The sequence below is a fragment of the Ictidomys tridecemlineatus genome, chromosome 1 (genome assembly GCF_052094955.1).
Source record: "Ictidomys tridecemlineatus isolate mIctTri1 chromosome 1, mIctTri1.hap1, whole genome shotgun sequence".
Classification (NCBI taxonomy): Eukaryota; Metazoa; Chordata; class Mammalia; order Rodentia; family Sciuridae; genus Ictidomys; species Ictidomys tridecemlineatus.
In genome coordinates, this window is record NC_135477.1 from 24,723,369 (window position 1) to 24,743,146 (window position 19,778).

The window sequence follows — 19,778 nt, forward strand, 5'->3', positions numbered from 1 at the left end:
AATGCCTCCAAGTCACAGGCAGGTTCTCTTCAGTATTAGTAAAGCATGCTCTGCTCTGAGAAAACCTGATAGGCTTAAACCCAATTTTATAAAATATATGCAATAAGGAGCAATTATTCATGCTATCAAAAGATTCTTCACCTTATTAAAGGATTTACATTAAGGTCCCATCAAACTACAAGGACTCCACTGCATATAGAATGTCAAAGACTGCCTAAGACTTCTGAGGCAACTATATAAACCAACTACATAAAATCAAGGAGCCACATCTGAACTGAAATTTGTTTGATGGTTTGTGCTAAATAAAACAAGTCAAGGCTGCGGATGTGGCTCAAGTGGTAGTGCACTCACCTGGCATGCATGAGGTGCTGGGTTCGATCCTCAGCACCATGTAAAAATAAAATAAAGATGTTGTGTCCACTGAAAATTAAGAAATAAATATTTTTTAAAAAATTCTCTCTCTCTTAAAAAGAAAAAAAAACCAAGTCATTTGATTTGTATCACTATTACCAGTTTTCTGTATAGGAGCAAAATAATGGCACCATATCAATTAAAGCAGGTTATCTGATTCAGGGACAAAAAGGCACATCCTAATAAGGGTTTTGCTGTTTAATAGGGTCTTTACTATTACTGTAAAAAAAAAAAAACCAAGCTATCCTCCTTGATTCATATATGTTTTAAAGACTGAATAATAATAATTGCAGGTAATACTTATATAATACTGTTAATCAGGCACTGTTCTAAGTGAGTCATTTCATCCTCTTAATGACTTTCATGTGCAGTTACTATTATTATCTGGGCTTTATAAATGAGTAAATGGAACTTAAATAATGTCCAAGGTCAGGAGGCTTTAACTGCCAAGGTCAGGAGGCTTTAACTGGCAGAGCTAAGGTGAAGGCACGCAGTCTTGGTCCAGGGGTTATACTCACTTTTTTTTTTTCTTTTTTTAATTAAGGGGCTATACTCTTAAATCACCTTCCTAAGTGCCCCTTGATATGGCAAGCATGTACAGAAGGGAGAATTTCATATGGAAGAGGAGTAGAGATGAGGCCTACTTAGGTTATTGGTAACAAGTTCAAGCAAGTGGTGCTGAGGACCTACACAATGAAATGAAATAGGATAAAAAATAAAGAAAGGGGTTTGGGGATATAGTTCAGGGGTAGAGTGCTTGCCTAGCACATGCAAGGCCCTGGGTGCAATCCCCAGTGGAAGGAAGGAAGGAAGGAAGGAAGGAAAGAAAGGAAGGAAGGAGGGAAGGAAGGAAGGAAGGAAGGGAGGGAGGGAGGGAGGGAGGGAGGGAGGGAGGGAGGGAGGGAAAGGAAGGAAGGAAAAGAAAGGAAAGGAAAGAAAAAAGAAAGAAAGAAAGAAAGAAAGAAAATTCCTTTCTATATAACTATAATGCATCAATTAAAAAATAAGTGACTTGGGAGGCTGAGGTAGGAAGTCACAAGTTCAAAGCCAGCCTCAGCAACTTAGTGAGGCACTAAGCAACTCAGCAAAACCCTATCTCTAAATGAAATATAAATAAGGAATGCAGATGTGGCTCAGTGGTTAAATCCCTGGGTTCAATTCCTGGTATAGATAGATAGATGGGTAAATAGATGGAAGACCACTAGAGTTGAGGAAGGGGATCAAGAGGAGGGATGAGAGGTGGCTGGCACTGGGGATTGAAGTTGGGAAAACTATGCTATATGCATTTATGAATATATCAGAATGAACTCTGCTATTATGCATAACTATAATACACTAAAAATATTTAAAAATTTAAAAAAGAGGATGATGCTGTTGGAAGTTAGGCTAGAGGAAGGGTAGTCACACAAAGGAGGTTTCTGAAGAATTCGTCTATTTCTTGATTTGGGTATTATTAAGTATGTGAAAAATCAAAGTGCACAGTTACATGTGTTCTGTTTATACACATATTTTCATGAATAAAAAGCTAAAAGATGCTGGGTATGGTGGTAATGCCTATACTCCCAGGGGCTTGGGAGGCTAAAACAGGAGGATCTCAAGTTCAAAGCCAGCCCTAGCAACTCAGCAAGACCCTGCCTCTAAATAAAATATAAAATAGGGCTAGAATGTGGCTCAGTAGTTAAATGCCCCTGGCCTGGGTTCAATCCCTGGTACCAAAAAAAAAAAAAAAAAAAAAAGTGGTTAAAAGATGATATGGTACATGCCTGTAATTCCAGCTACCTGAGAGGCTGAGGTAGGAGGATTATTAGAAATCTGAGTCTAGCCAAAGCAACTTGCAAGACCATGTCCAAAATAAAATAAAATGATCTGGAAATGTAGCTCAGTGGTGGAATGCTTGCCTAACCTGTGTAAAGTGTTGGGTTCAATGCCCAATACCACACATACTCAAAAAAGCTAAAAGATGAAAAGATGGATTTTGGAACTATTATAAATGTTTTTTGTCTTCCTATATCCTCTGAATGTTCTAGAATGTCATTATATTAAGCATTAGCAGCATGTCACTAAGTAAGGCATCATGAAACACATAGGCCATGTGATTTAGTAGCAATTATTCATGTGAACAATTCTCAAATCTCTTATTGTGCGGCCTGAGATATGCAGTTAACCAGATGTCAGCTGAGACATTGGCAATATACCAGCATGGTAAAATAGATTCCACTAAAAGTACACTAACTGGATTCAAATTCTGCCATTGCCCCAGGGATTGAACCCAGAGGCGCTAAATCACTGAGGCACATCCCCATCCCTTTTTATTTTTGATTTTAAGACAGGGTTTCACCCGGTTGCTTATAGACACGCTAAATTGCTGGCTTTGAACTTTCGATCCTCCTGCTTCAGCCTCCCAAGCTACTGGGATTACAGGTGTGTGACATCACGCCCAGCTAAATGTGTGATCTTAAATGTGCTACTTAACTCTCTGCAACTATAAAACTGGTGTAACAGTACCTAACTCACAGAACTTGTCTGCATATTAAGGAAGCACTGATGGTCATGCTTGGCTGTGAAGTTGTACAGGATACTCTAGTAAACATTAGCTCTTTTCCTCATCAACATTTAGGTCCTTAGCCATGGATTCCCACCTTAAAGTCAGTTATCTTTTACTTTTCTTTATCATTTTGCTAGTATCTAAATAATTTACTATTATTCCCTGCCATGTTCCAAAATAATTTAAAGTAGGTTCATCTATTTTTCTAAATGGTACAATCAGATCACAGGAAATCTGAAAAACAGAAGTAATGTACTTTTAGGAGTGTAGTCAGCCTGCCCTGAAGGGGCCTAACATGATCTGCTGCAACCTACAGTGGTCACATTAGAATGCTTTAAGATGGATTATTGATGCAGAAGGGACTCAGAGTGCACACTAGTCAACACACAGTCACAACAAGAAACAGTCACAATTTTTGTTTGTTCAGTTTTTGTTTTTGGCAGTACTGGGGATTGAACTCAGGGCTTTGTACTTGCAAGGCAAATGCTCTACCACTGAACTACGACAACAGCCACAATTTTACCATGAAAATTTCCAATCCCATAGAAGTGTAAGTACAGTACAATGAATATTCAATTACTCTCCACCTAGTCTCACCAGCTGTTAACATTTTACCCCATTTGCTTTCTCTTCTCTTCCCACACACATCTTATTTATTTATTTTGATGAATCATTTGACAATTAAGTTGCACACAGCATGCCATTTTATCCATAAATCCGCCTGTATCTCCCAAGAAGAACATTATCCTATGTTACCATAATGACATAATCACATCCAAGTAAGTTCACAGAACTATAATACTATTTTCCAATATATTGATAGATAATAGTATTAATATACTATATAATATTGTTACTTCATATAGTCTACATTCATATTTTTCCAATTGTCCAAATGACTTTTTTTTTCCTAATTCAGGATCCAATCAAAGATCATAGTGCATTTAAACTGTCACATTTACAATCCACTCTCCTTGTGTTGAGGCTGCTTACCAAAACAAAGAAACAAAAGCTGAGGTCATAGCCAGGCGAGGTGGCACTCGCCTATAATCCCAGTGGCTCTGGAGACTGAGGCAGGAGGATCGCAAGTTCAAAGCCAGCCTCAGCAACTTACTGAGACACTAAGCAACTCAGCAAGACCCTGTCTCTAAATAAAATATAAAAAGGGGCTGGGGACAATGCTTAAGTGCCCCTGGGTTCAATTCCACCACCCTCCCAACCCAAAATAAAAAGAATGAAAGAAAAAGAAAAACACCTGAGGTCATAGGGGAAGCGCTCCAGAGCAATTCATTACCCATGCAGAAATTCATTACCCATACAGAAACATCAGATGATACGAAGCCTCCAGGACATTTCACTCCAACCTTTCACCCCAGCGGAGGATACAGGCAGTCTGAGCCAAGTAAGACTAAGACCCTCAGTACAAGGTACCCACTTCAGGGTGCATATCAGCAGTCTTCAGCCCTCCTCTGGAGGGCCTGTGAAATATCTGAATTAAAAAATATTTGACCATTTAGGCCTTCCCTGATTCTAGCTTCCCCTTCACCCTGTGAGGGAGAAAGCTCCTGGCCCTTCTCTTTCTCCCTCTGTCCCATTTCCTACTATTAACTGAGCCTGAGCCAAGATTAGCATGGTCCTTGTAGTTCCAGAAACAGAGACAGCTAGACCACTGGGAGCAGGGAGCAGGAACCAGGCTAATTATGGAAGACTGCAACAGGGGCAGGGTGATAAGGACAGTGGCAGGAGGGCTTAGGGATATAAGCCTCTCTGCTATGGCCCAGGTAGCTTTCTACCCAGGAAAGGACTCCACAGACATCAAAATATGCCTGTAAGTTCCCAAATCTGACCAGGCTCACGGCAGGACCAGCACCCCAACCATCCCCTGGACTCTTACCTGACTGGAACACGTATCGGGCCAAGCCCTGCATTAGCTCTGCTGGCCATGTTGGTGGGGCAGACTCCCCAGTTTCTCTCTTTAGGCGAAATGTTAACTCAAAGCCAAAACCACTAGGTCCATCTGTTCCAGTAAATCTGAAAAGAATAAAAAGCAAATGTTTTAAGTTCAACTACCTTAGGAAAAAACCTTGTTTGAAAGTCTAACCAAAGCTCCCTGCTTTGTTTGGTGGCCGCAGCATACAAACCTTTTATTCAGGGGAATTTTCCAGGGTATGAGCCCTGGGGGGAGAAGGACCTCGGGACCTCAAAAGACTTTAAGGAACCAGAATTCTTGCCTTACCCTCCTGCTAGCTGTGGACACATGTATAAGACCTGAGCCTAGCCAAACTTCCTTCCCTGCTGGCACTGTGAATTATGAGTTCCAGATTTTGTGACTCTAGAACAATCCTTTTTGTATGACTGAGGCACCATTACTGCAAAGCTTCCTCATCATGCTCCTTACTCCTTCAAGCTGCTAATGAGCACCCACACTTAGTTTGCTAAGGATATGTGTCCTGTGAAAGGCTGTGTGCTCTGTGAGGATAAGACCCTAGGTTCATTCTACCCCATAGGGTACATCCTTGACTGCACTGGCTGTAGATTGGTCCCCAAGTAGATTCCAAACACGGGGCGGCCCTCTTCTTCCTGAAACTTAGCACCCCTCGTGCCTGCATCAGTCAACACTGCTCCTCTGGAAACCACAAGCACTCTTGAATCTTTGGAACCTGAAACATTACAGTTTGCCTCCCTTCCCATCTCTAGGTGACCCTGAATGATGAGGAATACTGGTTCTGTAACCATGATTCCTTCCTGTGGCGATAAGACAAGGTCAGAATGCTGGCCTTACTGTCTGCTAGGAAATGCTCAGAAGTTCTGAGTCTCAGGGAAGTCCCTGAAATAGACTGGTGCCAGAGAGAGCAATGATGTGGGTCAGAGAGTAGAGCCTGGTTAGTTGATGCCATACCTCCTCAGGTGAGGGAGGCATACAGGCAGGAGTTCTTGAGAGCTCTGAGGCTTGCCAGCACAGGAAGGGTTAACAGTTATAATATGTACATGATATAATTTTCAGTAATTATATCTTGTACAAACTCGAGCTACAATGACTATACACATGTAAACTCCCCAGCATACAAATACAAACCATAAACTAAGATGACAGCCAATATCTTGCTAGCCAAGCTTCTGGAACAGGCGATCAAAGGGAATATTCTCAAGGGCTGATGATACAGTCAATGCCCAACCCTGGAATTCCTTGTAGCATTTTTTCTTCATCAACAACCCCAAGAGGCCAGGGAGAAAGACTGGAGAGAAACAAACAGAGTCCAATGTCTGAAGCTGATATTAGTCCTAGCCTTGGCTTTGGGTGCTTGGAGGAACTTGGCTCTCTAGCACCATGGGGAAAAGTCACCTCTGAGAAGCTAAATTCAATTTCTTTTGGATTGAAAATAAATTCGTAGATGGTTAAGCCCAACTATATTTTAAGGAAGTATCAATAGTCTGCATTTTCTCCAATTATTTAGCTATGTGGGAAGCAGACTCCCTTTGGAGAGTACACATGTAGAATTTTGGAGATTGGCTAGGAAAGATGCTTAAAAGTGACACTACTTAAGCTATTTCCTTGTTGAATCACCCTGTTGGGGTCAATTCAATGAAGAGGAGCTGAGGGAACAGCTAGGCAAACAGGTTGCAAAAGCTGCCTCCCTGGGACTGCAATTTTGAAGAGGTGAAAACACATAGGTAATTCAAGACTGACTCTGAAATTCTGCAAAAGGAGATAGGTCACTAGGGCAAAGGGAAGATTTTTTAAGCAGTCACCAATTAGAGGCAGCTTTGTAAAATGTATTAGACCATTATTCCAAGGCTTTCATCTTGGTCCAAGGAAAATACATGATTTCTAACCACAAAAACTTGAAAAACAAACTAAGAGGAACATGTTCATCTTGGCTGCACAATAGGGAGAACACTGAGATGGAGATCCATGTCCACATAGAATCACTTTACTATGTGCATCTGTGCACATGCATGTGTACACCATCTGTCTCCACACAGGGTGCTTTCTGGGCCAGCTCTGTGGTGGGCAGGCCAGACCTCATTTGGCTATAGAGAGGGCCAGGCCTGGCCAGATGGTCTCCACCTGCATTTGATTACCACCCACTAGGCTGACTGGACACAGCCTCTATACTCTGAAACACGAGTTTCAGGATAAACTCATAACCTGGGCCTGACAGAAAGTCTCTTTTTCAAAGCAGGCTGCTCAGGCAATAGTCAAGTGACAAGGTCATTCAGTATTTAAAGTCTCCTGGAGGGGCCTTGCTTGGTCTGCATTTCCTCACATGAGGGCTTCTCCTGCCAAAGTGGTTTTGTCTGACCAGTGAATGAATCCCCTCCAAGGGAGCAGCTGTCTCTCATGTCTTCTGAGAGAGGAAAGCATGAAAGGAAATTGGCATGTGCTGTAGAAGGTGGGATCTGGGTCAGTGCAAAGAATTTTTCCAACATAGAAGGCTGCTAAAATACTGGCTAGTATAAATGGGGGTCAATAAAAATTTCTTCCTGTAGGGATTTTTAAAGAAATGAGTAAAAGATTCTCCCCAGTCTGGTAGGGTCAGGGTGAGGGTTCTGTCTTATTGCAGAAGGATGAATGAGATGGGCCCTCAAGACTGTTTCAGCTCAAGAATCCCTAATCCACTCACTGGAGTATCCCAGGGAGAAGCTGGACAGCAGCTGGCAAGCCAACACAATGGCTGTATCAGCCTCATGGTAACATCAAACCTGCCAATTGAACACATGCCTGACCTACACGCACAGATGCCTGACCATCAGAGCTTACCCAAAGGCCTCTCCTAAATCATCTCAACTAAGGAGGTATCAATTAATCTAAGAGGTCAAAATGACTTCAGGCAGGAGGCAAACAGAAACCTAGGTAAGGGGCTGGGGATGTGGCTCAAGCGGTAGCACACTCGCCTGTCGTGCGTGCGGCCCGGGTTCGATCCTCAGCACCACATACCAACAAAGATGTTGTGTCCGCCGAGAACTAAAAAATAAATGTTAAAAATTCTCTCTCCCTCTCTCTCTCTCTCTCCCCCCCCCACTCTCTCTTTAAAAAAAAAAAGAAAGAAAAAGAAACCTAGGTAAGACTCTCTAGAGGAATTACATAGCTCAGGACACAGAAAGAGCCAATCTGAAAGCTAGCATCTAATGCTTGACATCACTAGTCATTAGGGAAATGCGAATCAAAACCTCAGTGAGCCATGCATGGTGGCATTACCCAGCTACACAGGAGGATCAGAACTTTAAGGCCAGCCTGGACACATTAGAAGACCCTGTCTTGAAATAAAATCAAAAGGGCTGGGGATGAAGCTCAGTGGTAGAGTGCTTGCCTAGTATGCTCTGGTTTCAATTCCCAATACTACAAAAATAAAATAAAACAACAACAACAAAAACACCATCTCAGTGAGATAACATTCCATAGCCTCCAGGAGGGCTAAAATAAGACAGACAATAACAAGTGTTGACAGGAATGAGGAGAAATCAGAACATTCTTGCACTGCTAATGGAGGATGTTAAATGGTGAAGTTGCTCTGGAAAACAGTTCGGCAGTTCCTGAAAGGGTTAAAACAGTTTACCATATGACACAGAGTTCCACTTTTAAGAAGATACCCAAAAGAACTGAAAACGTGCTCACATAAAAACCTGTGCACCAATGTTCATAGTAGCCTTACTCATAATAGCTAAAAAGTGGAAACAACCCATCAACTGCAGAATACACAAAATATGGAATATCTGTACAATGATACACATGAAATATTATTTGGCAATAAAAATGAATGGTGTATGGGTTGGGATTGTGGCTCAGCGGTAGAGCACTTGCCTAGCACGGGCAGGACCTGGGTTTGATTCTCAGCACCACAAAAAAATAAAGGCATTGTGCTGTGTCCATCTACAAAAAAAGATTCTCTCAAAAAAAAAAAAAAAAGAATGGTGTATACATACTTACTACAACATACATAAACCCTGAAAATATTATGCTAAGTGAAAGAAGCCAGACACAAAAGATCACTTATGTGATTCCATTTACAGGAAGTGTCCACAATGAACAAATTTATAGAGATAAAAAGAGGATCAGTGGTTGCCAGGAGGGGCTGGGATGAAGAGGGAATGGAGAGTGATTTTGCTAAAGGGTACAGAATTTCTTTGGGGTATGATGGAAATGTTCTAAAATTTAACAATTTACAACCTTGTGAATATATTAAAAACAACTGAATCATATGTACACTTTAAGGAGGTGAATTTCAAGGTATTTAAAAAAAAAAACAAACAGTTCAGGTACACCTAAATGCTAGAGAAGGCAAGGCCAACCATGCCAAATGAACCAGGTCTTTACCTACCTCTATGTATTAATAACCACTACAATTTACTTAATACTGAAGTTTGAGGCCTTTGAATAAACCACTTTTCCTATGTTTTATCATTTATACAGCTCAGCCACTGTGATCCTCATTTAAGTAAGATGAGAAATATTGAGGGAAATATTTCAGTAATATTCCATAAGCCACAGAGCAAGATATTTAATCTCTGTGCCTCAGTTTCCTCATCTATAAAATAGGGATAATAACAATAACTACTTCACAAAGTTGTTTCAAGGATTACACGGTTAGGAAATTACACTGTAAACATTGTGGAACTTCAATTTTACTAGGTGAAAGGAAGCAAGTCACAAAACACCTGTATTGTATGATTCCATTGATATTACTATGATTTTTAATACGTAACTTATATTTGTTAAACATCCAAAATAGGCAAATTTATAGGAAAAAATAGAATGGTGCTTGTCCAGGGCTGAGAGACTGAGGGTGAATGGGGTGTGACTATTAATGGACACAGAGTTTCTTTTAAGAGTACTGAAAAGAATGTGTAGGAGAGTACTAGGGGTCAAATTTGGGGGAATTTACCATTGACCTACATTTACCATTGACGTAATCATAGGTTATGTGGTGAGCAGTGGATTCAGGATGAAGGGATGCAGAATAGCTAGAAGACGGTGAGGCCTCCTTGTAATTTCTCATCCACAGCAGAGTCCACCTTTCATGAATATGTTGCTTAATGGCTTAGGTGTCTCCTGGGCTTTTTGTATATGTTTCATGACCAATTACTCACCCCATAAAAGGACATTCCCAGTCCTTGTTTTCTTTTTGGTACCTGGGATTGAACCTGGGGTGCTTAACCACTGTACAATATCTCCAGCATTTTTTTTTTTTTTTTTTGTATTTTATTTCAACAGGGTCTCACTAAGTTACTTAGGACCTTACTAAGTTGCTGAGGTGGTCTCAAACTTGTGATCCTCCTGTCTCAGCCTCCAAAGTTGCTGGGATTATAGATGTGTACCACCACACAGATTCCCGAGTCCTGTTGTGTGTGTGAGGGGGGTTACTGAGGATTGAACTCAGGGGCACTCAAATACTGAGCCACATCCCCAGGATCTTTTTTGTATTTTATTTAAAGACAGGGTCTCACTGAGCTGCTTAGCTCCTCGCTTTTGCTGAGGCTGGCTTTGAACTTACAATTCTCCTGCCTCAGCCTCCCTAAGCCACTGGGATTACAAGCGTGTGCCACCTTGTCTGACTCCCGGGTCCTTTCTAATTTTTTTTCTTTGAGACAGAGTCTCACTAAGTTGTCAAGGCTAGCCTGGAACTTGATATCCTCTTGCCTTACCCTTCTACAGGAGTACACCACTGGGCCCATCTTGAAAAAGGCCTTAAATTGGATGGTATGGGAGATTAATTACATAACTAAAAACCACTAAACTGTATACTTTAAATGAATGAACTGGCGGGGCATGGGGGTGCATGCCTGTAATCCCAATGGCTTGTGAGGCTGAAGCAGGAGAATCAAATCAGTGAGACCCTGTCTCTAAATAAAATACAAAATGGGGCTGGGGATGTGGCTCAGCCGTTGAGTGTCCCTAAATTCAATCCCCAGTAACAACAACAACAAAAAGCATGAACTGTATATGAATTGTATCTCAATAAATTTATTATATTTTTAATTTAGAAAAAAACTAAAACCTAGTCTACAGAGAAAAGCTCACAAACTGTATACATAGACATATATGCATCATAATAATGTTTCAGTCACTGTAGAACAAATATATAATCATCTTATGATGGTCTCATAAGAATTAATGGAGCTGAGGGGCTGGGGTTGTGGCTCAGTGGTAGAGTGCTTGTCTAGCATGTGTTCGATCTCCAGCACCACATAAAAATAAACAAACAAAATGAAGATATTGTGTCCATCTACAACTAAATATATATATATAATTTTTTAAAAAAATATAATGGAGCTGAAAAATTTTTATCGGCTAGAGACACTCAGCTATTATAACATCATAGAACAATACTTTACTCATATATTTGTGTTGATGCAACACTGCCTATCATATAAAAGCATAACATATACAATTATGTACAGCACTTGGTAATTTTGGGGGAAGGTACTAGGGACTGAACTCAGTGGGTGCTTTATCAGAGCTACATCCCCAGTCCTTTTTTATTTTAAAATAGGGTCTCAGATGGACATGGTAGTAAAAGATATGGAGATAAAAGACAATAAGAATAATAATCCTGATCCTGTGCAGGCCTAGGCTAATGTGTTATGTCCTAGTTTTTAGCAAATTTTTTTTTTTTTATTCTTTGGGGCTGGGGATTGAACCCAGGGTCTCATGTATGCTAAACACTGCACTACACACCCAGTTCCAACAAAATAGTTGAACATTTAAATTTTTTCATTAAAAAAAGTTTACAGGGGTTGGGGTTGTGGCTCAGTGGTAGAGCACTTGTCTAGCATGTGTGAGGCAATACATTCAATTCTAAGCACTGCATATAATAAATGATATATATAATAAATAATATATAATAAATACAGTCCATTGACAACTAAGAAAATATTTTTAAAAAAGGTTTACAGAACAAGGATATAATGAGAGAAAATATTTCTGTAGTTGTAAAAGTCAATGTTTAAAAAAATTAAAAAGATTATAAAGCAAAAAAGTAACAGTAAACTAAAATTTCTTACGGAAGAAAGAAAAAGATTTTCATAAGTTCAGTGCGAAGTATTTAGTGTTTATAAAGTCTACAGTAGTGAATATAATGTCCTAGGTCTTCACATTCACTTACCACTTATTTACTAACTTCCAGTCCTGTAAACTCCAATCATTGCATGTGCCCTATACAGGTATGTCATTTGTTATCTTTTATACTGTTATTTTACTGTACATTCTGTTTATATACACAAATACAATTGTGTTATAATTGCCTACAGCATTCAGTACAATAAAACCCTATATAGTTTTATAGCCCAGGAGCAATAGGCTATATCATATGGCCTTGGTGTGTAGTAGGCTTACTAAGTGTGCAGTAGAGTTGTGTAAATACACTGTATGATGTTCACACAGCAACAAAATGGATTAAAGATGAATTTCTCAGAATGTATTCCTGTTAAGCAAATGTATAACTCTATAAGTCTCTTAAGTCCATGACAAGATGTTTTATTTCATTCATAATAACAGAAATGCAAATTAAGCATATTAAGATAACTATGAGATTGTTCTCATCTATCAGATTGGCAAAAATTAAGAAGTACAGTTTCACATTCTGTTGGTGAGATTGTAGAGAAAGAGGAATTCTCATATGTTCTTGTAAAGAAACAAATTAGTACCCAACCTTTATAGAGAGGAATTTAACAATACTTATCAAAACTATATGTTTACCACCTCTAAGAATTTGTAATTGCAAAATACTGGAAACCACCAAAATGTGATATAAGACAATGTGATTCAAAGACTACTATACAGCTGTAAGAAAGAGTGAAAAACTCTATAAGCTGATGTGGACACTGTTAAATAAAAAAGCAAAAGAATTCTACAGTATGCTTTTGAGGAAGAAAGAAGGGAAGATAGAAAAATTACACATATATGAGTGTATTTATGCAAAAAGTTACACAGCAAGGAAAAATGGGAAACTGAGATGGATTGCCTATATATAGTAGATGGGAACCCAACATAAAGGACTTCAGGATATTATATGACATTTTTCTGAATATACCTTTTTGTATAGTTCTCACTTTGGGATCCATGCTAACATTTTCACATACTCCAATATGACCATACTAAAGATGGAAAATAAAGGGGGCGGGGAGTTACTCAAATAACTTTTGTAGCTTTTTGCCAAAGGCTGTATCTTCAGGCTAAAGACAAAAAGACCTGTAAACAAATACTAAACTCTATAGATAGTTGGTTTACTTTTGCACTAATATGGGTTAATTCTGAAGCTACACTATGTGTAAATGTATTGTGTATAATGAGAGTTGGGTTTCTCTGTCAGAGAAATTAAAAATTGGTAAATAGCCAGTCGCAGTGGCCTATGCCTATAATCCCAGTGACTTTGGAGGCCAAGGCAGGAGGGTGGCAAGTTTGAGGCTGCTTCAGCAACTTAGCAAGACCCTGTCTCACAAGTTTTTCTTTTAAATTAGTAAATATATGTCAATCAGAAATATATTAACAACAACAAAAATGCAGGCTAGAATTAACTCCCCAAGTATAGTTTTGAAACTGAAGGAATCAGTATGAATTCATAGTATTTAATAGAGACAAAGATAAAACAGAAGAGAATGTACTTGTTTGCATATGTAAGTACAAGAGAAAGGTATATGGCAACACTGTACCTTCTGCTTAATTTTGCTGAACACCTAAAACAGTTCTAAAAATAGTCTTAGGGAAAGAGCCACAAAAGGGGCTGGAGTTGTAGCTTAGTGGTAGAGCGCTTGCCTAACACAGTGAGGCACTGGGTTCAATCTTCAGCATAACTTAAAGTAAAAGCATTGTGCCCATATATGACTAAGAAAAAATTTTTTAAAAAGCCACAAAAGATGCTATGTGCCTGTGATCCCGTATATGGAGCACAGTAGGAATAATTTAAGTGCAAGCTATTATTTTTAGTAGTTGCTCCCAGTTCTGAAAATTCATCCTAAGGGAATACTCTCATATTTGGAAAAAGCCTTTGGCATAAACATATTCAGCAGCATTTATAAGAGTAAAAAAAATTTAAAAACACTCTAAATGTCCTAAAGTAGGGGAATTATATAAATTCTGGTACGTTGTATGGTAGGGCATTACAGTGATTAAAAACCAGGGCTTGGGCTGGAATTGCAGATCAGTGGTAGAGCTGTGTGAGGCACTGGGTTAAATCCTCAGCACCACATAAAAATAAACAAACAAATAAATAAAAGTTTTGTGTCCATCTACAATTAAAAAAAAAAAAAAAACAGGGCTAGCAAGAAAGCAGGGACTGCTCTGTGAGCTTTGAGAGGTGAAGAACTCTCTCTGTCTCTACCTGGTAAGCTTACATCTGAACCCTAGTGTAGAGTCTCTATTGTAAATAACTCCTTTTCAAATGGTCATGAAATTAGAGCCCTTGCACATTACGGGTAGAACTGTAAAAGGATGCAGCTGCTGTGGAAAACAGTGAGGTGGGTTCCTCACAAAATTAAACAAAAAATCACCATGTGATCTAGCAATTCTACCTCTGGGTTTCTGCTGGTACACCCAAAGCACTGCAAGCAGGGCTTGGTACACCTGTTTCACATCAGCAAAAAAGCTAAAAGCAACTTAGCTAAGAACCTATTAATAGATAAGTGGATTATAAAAACAACAGAGTATTATTCAGCCTTTTAAAAAAGTAAGTATATTCTGGCACACACAACATGGGTAAATCCTGAAGACACCATGCTAAGTGAAATAAACCAGAAACAAAGGACAAATACTGTATAATTTGCTTATGCAAGGTACTCAAGAGTAGTCAAATACAAAGAGACAGAAAATAGCCAGTGGTTCCCAGGATGGAGGAAAGCAGGCAATGGGAAGTTATTATTACTTAATGGGTACAAAGTTGCAGTTTAGGAGATATAAAAGTTCCAAAAATGAATGGTGATGAGGTTAGTTATATATAATTCCACTCAACAATACACTAAAAATGGTGAAAAAAGTAAATTTCCTACCATACAGATTTTACCAAAAGCAAATGGTCATGAAAAATTGTGACACAAAAGTTAACAAAGTATGATTCAAAATATTTGTGTAGCTGGGTGCAGTTGCACATGCCTAATGCCCCAGCTATTGGGGAAGCTGAGGCAGCATCACTCGAGCCCGGAAGTTTAAGGTCAGCCTGGGCAAAATATCAATCAAGCAAGCAATGAAATGAAAAAATAAAAATGGTGCAGAAGACATGAAGAGCACTAGAGGCCTGCCCAAGGGCAAGGGCTAAGTGGTGGGGGCAAAATGGTGAGCCTGCCAGCAGTAACAGGGAAGCAGGGCAGTAAGGAAGATGGACATCGGATAGTCTCAGTCTCGGCCCTCTTTGGCCTGTTGGAGGTCACAGGGTGGACTTATGGTAGAAATTACGTAAAACTCTATCTCTCCAGGAGCCCAATAATAGGCTAGAGAAGAGCCAGCAACATGGCCACAAATACAGGCTGTGGAGGTTGACTGAGGCGATGCCAATCCCACCTCTACCATCTTCTGGCTGACCCTGGGGAAAGTTAACTTACATGTGCCCCAGATGCCTCATCTGTACAACTGGGGTGAAGACACTCACCCCGCAGGGCAGTGTGCCATCCAGAAACTTTCTGGGATGGCACAGAGTCTGGTACTGGCGAGCATGCTCACGCATGCATGCCTAATCACCTCTCCTCTTACTGATTGCTAGAAGTCCCTGCTCATCACGTCCCCTGAGAACTTCTACAGATGCCTGTAGCTTCCAGGCTCTGAGGCTTAATGGGCCCAGTGCTTCCAGCCTGAAATCTGCCAGCTTTACACCATTTCCTGGTCTGGGATCGCTCCCAAAGCCCTCAAACCAAACCTGAAAGTCTTCCTGACTGCTACCACACATAACAATAGTCATTACAGTGGAATTCAACAAATAATTCTAAGTAAGTATTTGTAGAGACAATGCTTTCACTTTGAACAATTCACAATTACTAATACTTCATCAACCATTTGAAAATGATGTTTGGTGACAGCACAAGTACAGTACTGGGTAGTAAACTTTGTGAAGTTATTTTGAAATATGTTTATATAGTAATATTTTGAGAGCACTAAAAAAAGTTAGCTTCCCATTATATAAATCATTGTATAATCTTAAAAAAAAGGAAAAAAAGAACACATTAGTTTAAGGCTGGGGACACAGTTTAATGGTAGAGTGCTTGGGCAGTGCACACAGGGTCCTGGGTTCATTTACAAGCACTGCAAAAAACAAAAGCAAAAGAACAACACAACCAATGGAGACTATGATCACACTGGGAGCTGGGAGTGTAACAGGCTGCAATGGAAGCAGCCAGTCACCTTTGAGTTTTAACTCTGAATTTCACATGCTTTTTTCCTGCTAAACCCTGTCCAAACAGATTCATGAAATACATTTGACTCACCAAGTAGCCCTTTCCTAAGACCCCTTGCTGGGAGCCAAGGACCGCATTCCCACAGCATTCCTCAAGTTTAAAAACAGTAGCTCTCAGGACTGATTCAGTTGAGAATCCAGCCAAACAAACTCTCTTGGCTCCCAATACTTTGGCTGCTTAACTCTGTCCTGGGCTTTCAGTAAGCAAAGAACTTCTCAGACTAAAGCATCAAATTTAAGAAAAATCCATGCTAGGAGCAGCAGGCTCTTTCTTAAAGAGTGATGGAACCTCACAGTCAACTTTGGGTGGAGACTGGGGGTAAGTTCTTCCCTCTACTCTCAGTCCCCACAAAGAACCAGAGGCTCAGTCCCAGGGGGATCCCAAGCCAGTGTGGCATGCTATGGGAACTCTGATAGCTTCCCTTGGCTTTAGTTTCAAGAAACATCTTTAAAAATCTTTTTAAAATTAAAAAAGACAGGCTGAGCCAACAGAGGTAAGATCACAGTCTAATTGGGGAAGTGGGATCCCCTCTGCACACAGGTATACAGTTTGAGGGCTTCTTGCTGACCCCAGAGCCAAGGGAGCTACCTAACCAGGGGCCCCTGATCCACCCACTATCCTCCAGTACTCTGGGAAGCCAGCCACCCCAGAAGGTCATGACAGAGTAATAAAATAAATTTTTTTAGTATATCAGCTTCCAAGGGCAAGGATTGTACTTTTTGTGTGTGCTATACATGGGTACACCATGTCTCAGTTGAGCAATGAGTGCTAAATGGTAATAATATTCCCATTGACTCCAAAGAGATAATCTGGCTGAGACATTAAACAGCAAGCATGATAAGATAATATTAAAAAGCAATGAGGTTCCCCCTTAGTTACTATCAAAGTCAGATTCAAATATCTTAATGGCATTTCCTTTGAGCCAATTTTGTTGCCGTTTCCTTTTTAGAGAAGCAGAATCATCACAACTCAATTCTCCTTCCCTTATATTAGTACTGCATTCTCACACCACTGGAAAGGCTTCCTAAAAATCCCATTCCTGCTCTTGCCACATCATCCCTTTGTTTCCCTCACCAGTCAAAAAAAACTTCATTGAATGTCCCATTCTTTATATTGCCTTCAAACTCTGCAAATTCATCTTGCCCCACTGTCTTCCTCTCTTACTATACTGACCTTCTTTCTGTTCCAAAATACCTCAAGGTCCCTCTTGCATCAGGGTCTTTACACTAGCTCTTTTCACTGTTAGGGGCTTCATACAATTGGATGACCAGGGCTCCCAGAGTTGTAGAACTCCAGGGAGCATCAACTGCACAAAATAAAATGAACAGTGCCCCTAGAGTTGTATGATGTGACAACCCTGACTGCCACCTTGTCCTTGAATATCATTCAAAACTTCAAGAAAGCAATTACTGATAACTGCAAAATGTACCCTCTCCACCCTACTTCTACTTGTCTGGGTACCCTAACCCTAACCTTCGTGGAGAGAAGCAGGGATCCCCTTTTAAACAAGGAGGACAGAGAAGGCTTCATTGAAAGGTGGTATTTGAGGAAAGATCTGAAGAGGTGAGCTAGTGAAGCATGGGGCTATCTGCAGGTAGAGCTTTCCAGGTATGGGGACAGCAAGTACAAAGTCCCTAAGGCTAAAGAGTGCCTAAGCACTTCAGAGGAATAGGATAGGGGCCATAGTGAAGAAAGCAAAGTGAGGAAGGGAAGAGCTGCAGCAGAGGAGGAAGACTAAAGAAGAGGGCAATACATCTTGAAGGCTGTGGCCTGTGGCTTTTACTCAGTGAAACAGGAAGTCATTGTATGGTTCTGAGCAGAAAAGTGACCAAATGGGATGCTGCAGACACTGTCCCTGGTGAAAAAACCAGCACAGAACTAGGGATCCATATTAGCAATGCTTCTACAAAGCTCTGACCCCAAAGCCCTGGTTACAAGAATGAAAAATTGTGAGACTGGCTCTAAGGGCAGGAATCCAGCATGTCTGCAACCTGATATATTGGAAAAGCTAGACCAGTAAGAAGGGGTTAGGGCAAGCCATAGTGTTGCCTGTCAGTTTTCACTGTTTCTTTCCCCCTCTGACAGTCAATCCTTTAAGAAACATTAAGGAGCAAAATCTATCAATAGGCAGAAAGTACAGCAAGCCAGCTCACTCCTCTGGGACTGGAAGCCTGGACCAGGCCCCATTATCCGGCAGTTATTTCTTCCCATAGCCATGGCAATGTGAGCTCCTGACCTCAAGCTGAAAGACCTGAGGACAGAGACAGAGCTCTAAGCTGCCCCAGGTATCATCACATGAAGATCAGTTCTAGAAAAACAGAAGCATCTCCTTGGTTGGCCTTGCTGTGGCAAATGTGATTCTATGACTAGGGACTCTGGGAGCTTGAATAACATGGGAGGGAGCAGGAGGGAAAGGGTCACTATTTAAAAAAAAAAAAAAAAAAAAAAATATATATATATATATATATATATATATATATATTTAGTTGTTGACGGACCTTTAGTGTTACTCATTTATTTGTATGTGGTGCTGAGAATAGAACCCAGTGCCTCACACATGCAAGACAAGCGCTCTACCACTGAGCAACTCTACCACTGAACTCCAGCCCAGGGTCACTATTTTTAACTGATGTGCTACTTAAAGTCCTGGAGCTCAGGGAACCACACTCTCTGGGAAGCTGCTGTCCCAAGTCTTCACTGGCAAAAAGCAGCTGGCCTAGCATCAAACATGGGCAGTCTATATTTCTGAGCCTCAGGAGTCCCGATTGCAAAGCACCTTCCACCAGGCCTCAAGGCACTGATTTGACAAGAGGAGGTGGGGAGGCACCATGATGACCTAAAGTTCTGAAGCTATATCAGGCGCACCTCCCCACAATGCTTCTAATTCAAGGATCTTCAACCAAAAGACTGAAGGCTCCATGAGGACCAGGATCAGGTTTGTGCTATTCATTAACACATACCTCATACCCAGAACCATGTCCCAACATTGATAATCTGTGTAATAAATGGACGTCTGGCCCTCCAAAGAAGAGAGGCCAGTGATGAATGCTGGATGGAAACCATGTGGCCTGCCTATCCATCACCCGGTAGACCCTGTACCAGGAAATGACAGCAGGCCACCCTTTCTCTTAGATCCATTGTTCAGTCCAGTTGCAAACATATGAAATTACTACACAATTTGATTTCCTATGTGTGACAGAAAGTCTCATAAGCCATTTACTTCTGACAATTACCTGAAAAGGATTTCAACCACCTCTGGGCACTTGTGCTTGTAAATATTTTGTGAACCCGGATACACGAAGCCTGTGACACTCACTATTCTTCATTCACACACACAAGGAAGGAAGAAGTAAGAAGGCTCATGGTGTTTATTTCTAGGTGACACTAATCACCCAATCCAGACCTTTTTAAGGGGACAACAACAGAAACAACATACCCTCAAGAC

The 19,778-nt window shown here is 40.5% G+C and overlaps 1 protein-coding gene across 25 annotated transcripts in view; it reads right to left on the reverse strand.

Moving 5' to 3' along the window:
• The window catches only part of Sufu (SUFU negative regulator of hedgehog signaling), a 112,730-nt gene that overhangs the window by 72,496 nt on the left and 20,456 nt on the right, over positions 1-19,778 (reverse strand). For 24 of the 25 annotated variants that reach the window (XR_013424561.1, XR_013424548.1, XR_013424519.1 and 21 more), the window contains exon 3: positions 4,851-4,987. Coding sequence is in view for 16 of the 25 variants with exons in the window: in XM_078018609.1 (XP_077874735.1) it covers positions 4,851-4,987 (137 nt within the window). In the remaining 9 variants the exon portion in view is untranslated. Of the gene's footprint in view, positions 1-4,850; positions 4,988-6,032; positions 6,193-19,778 lie in introns of all 25 variants that reach the window. The other variant, XM_040273843.2, reaches the window with a different exon arrangement.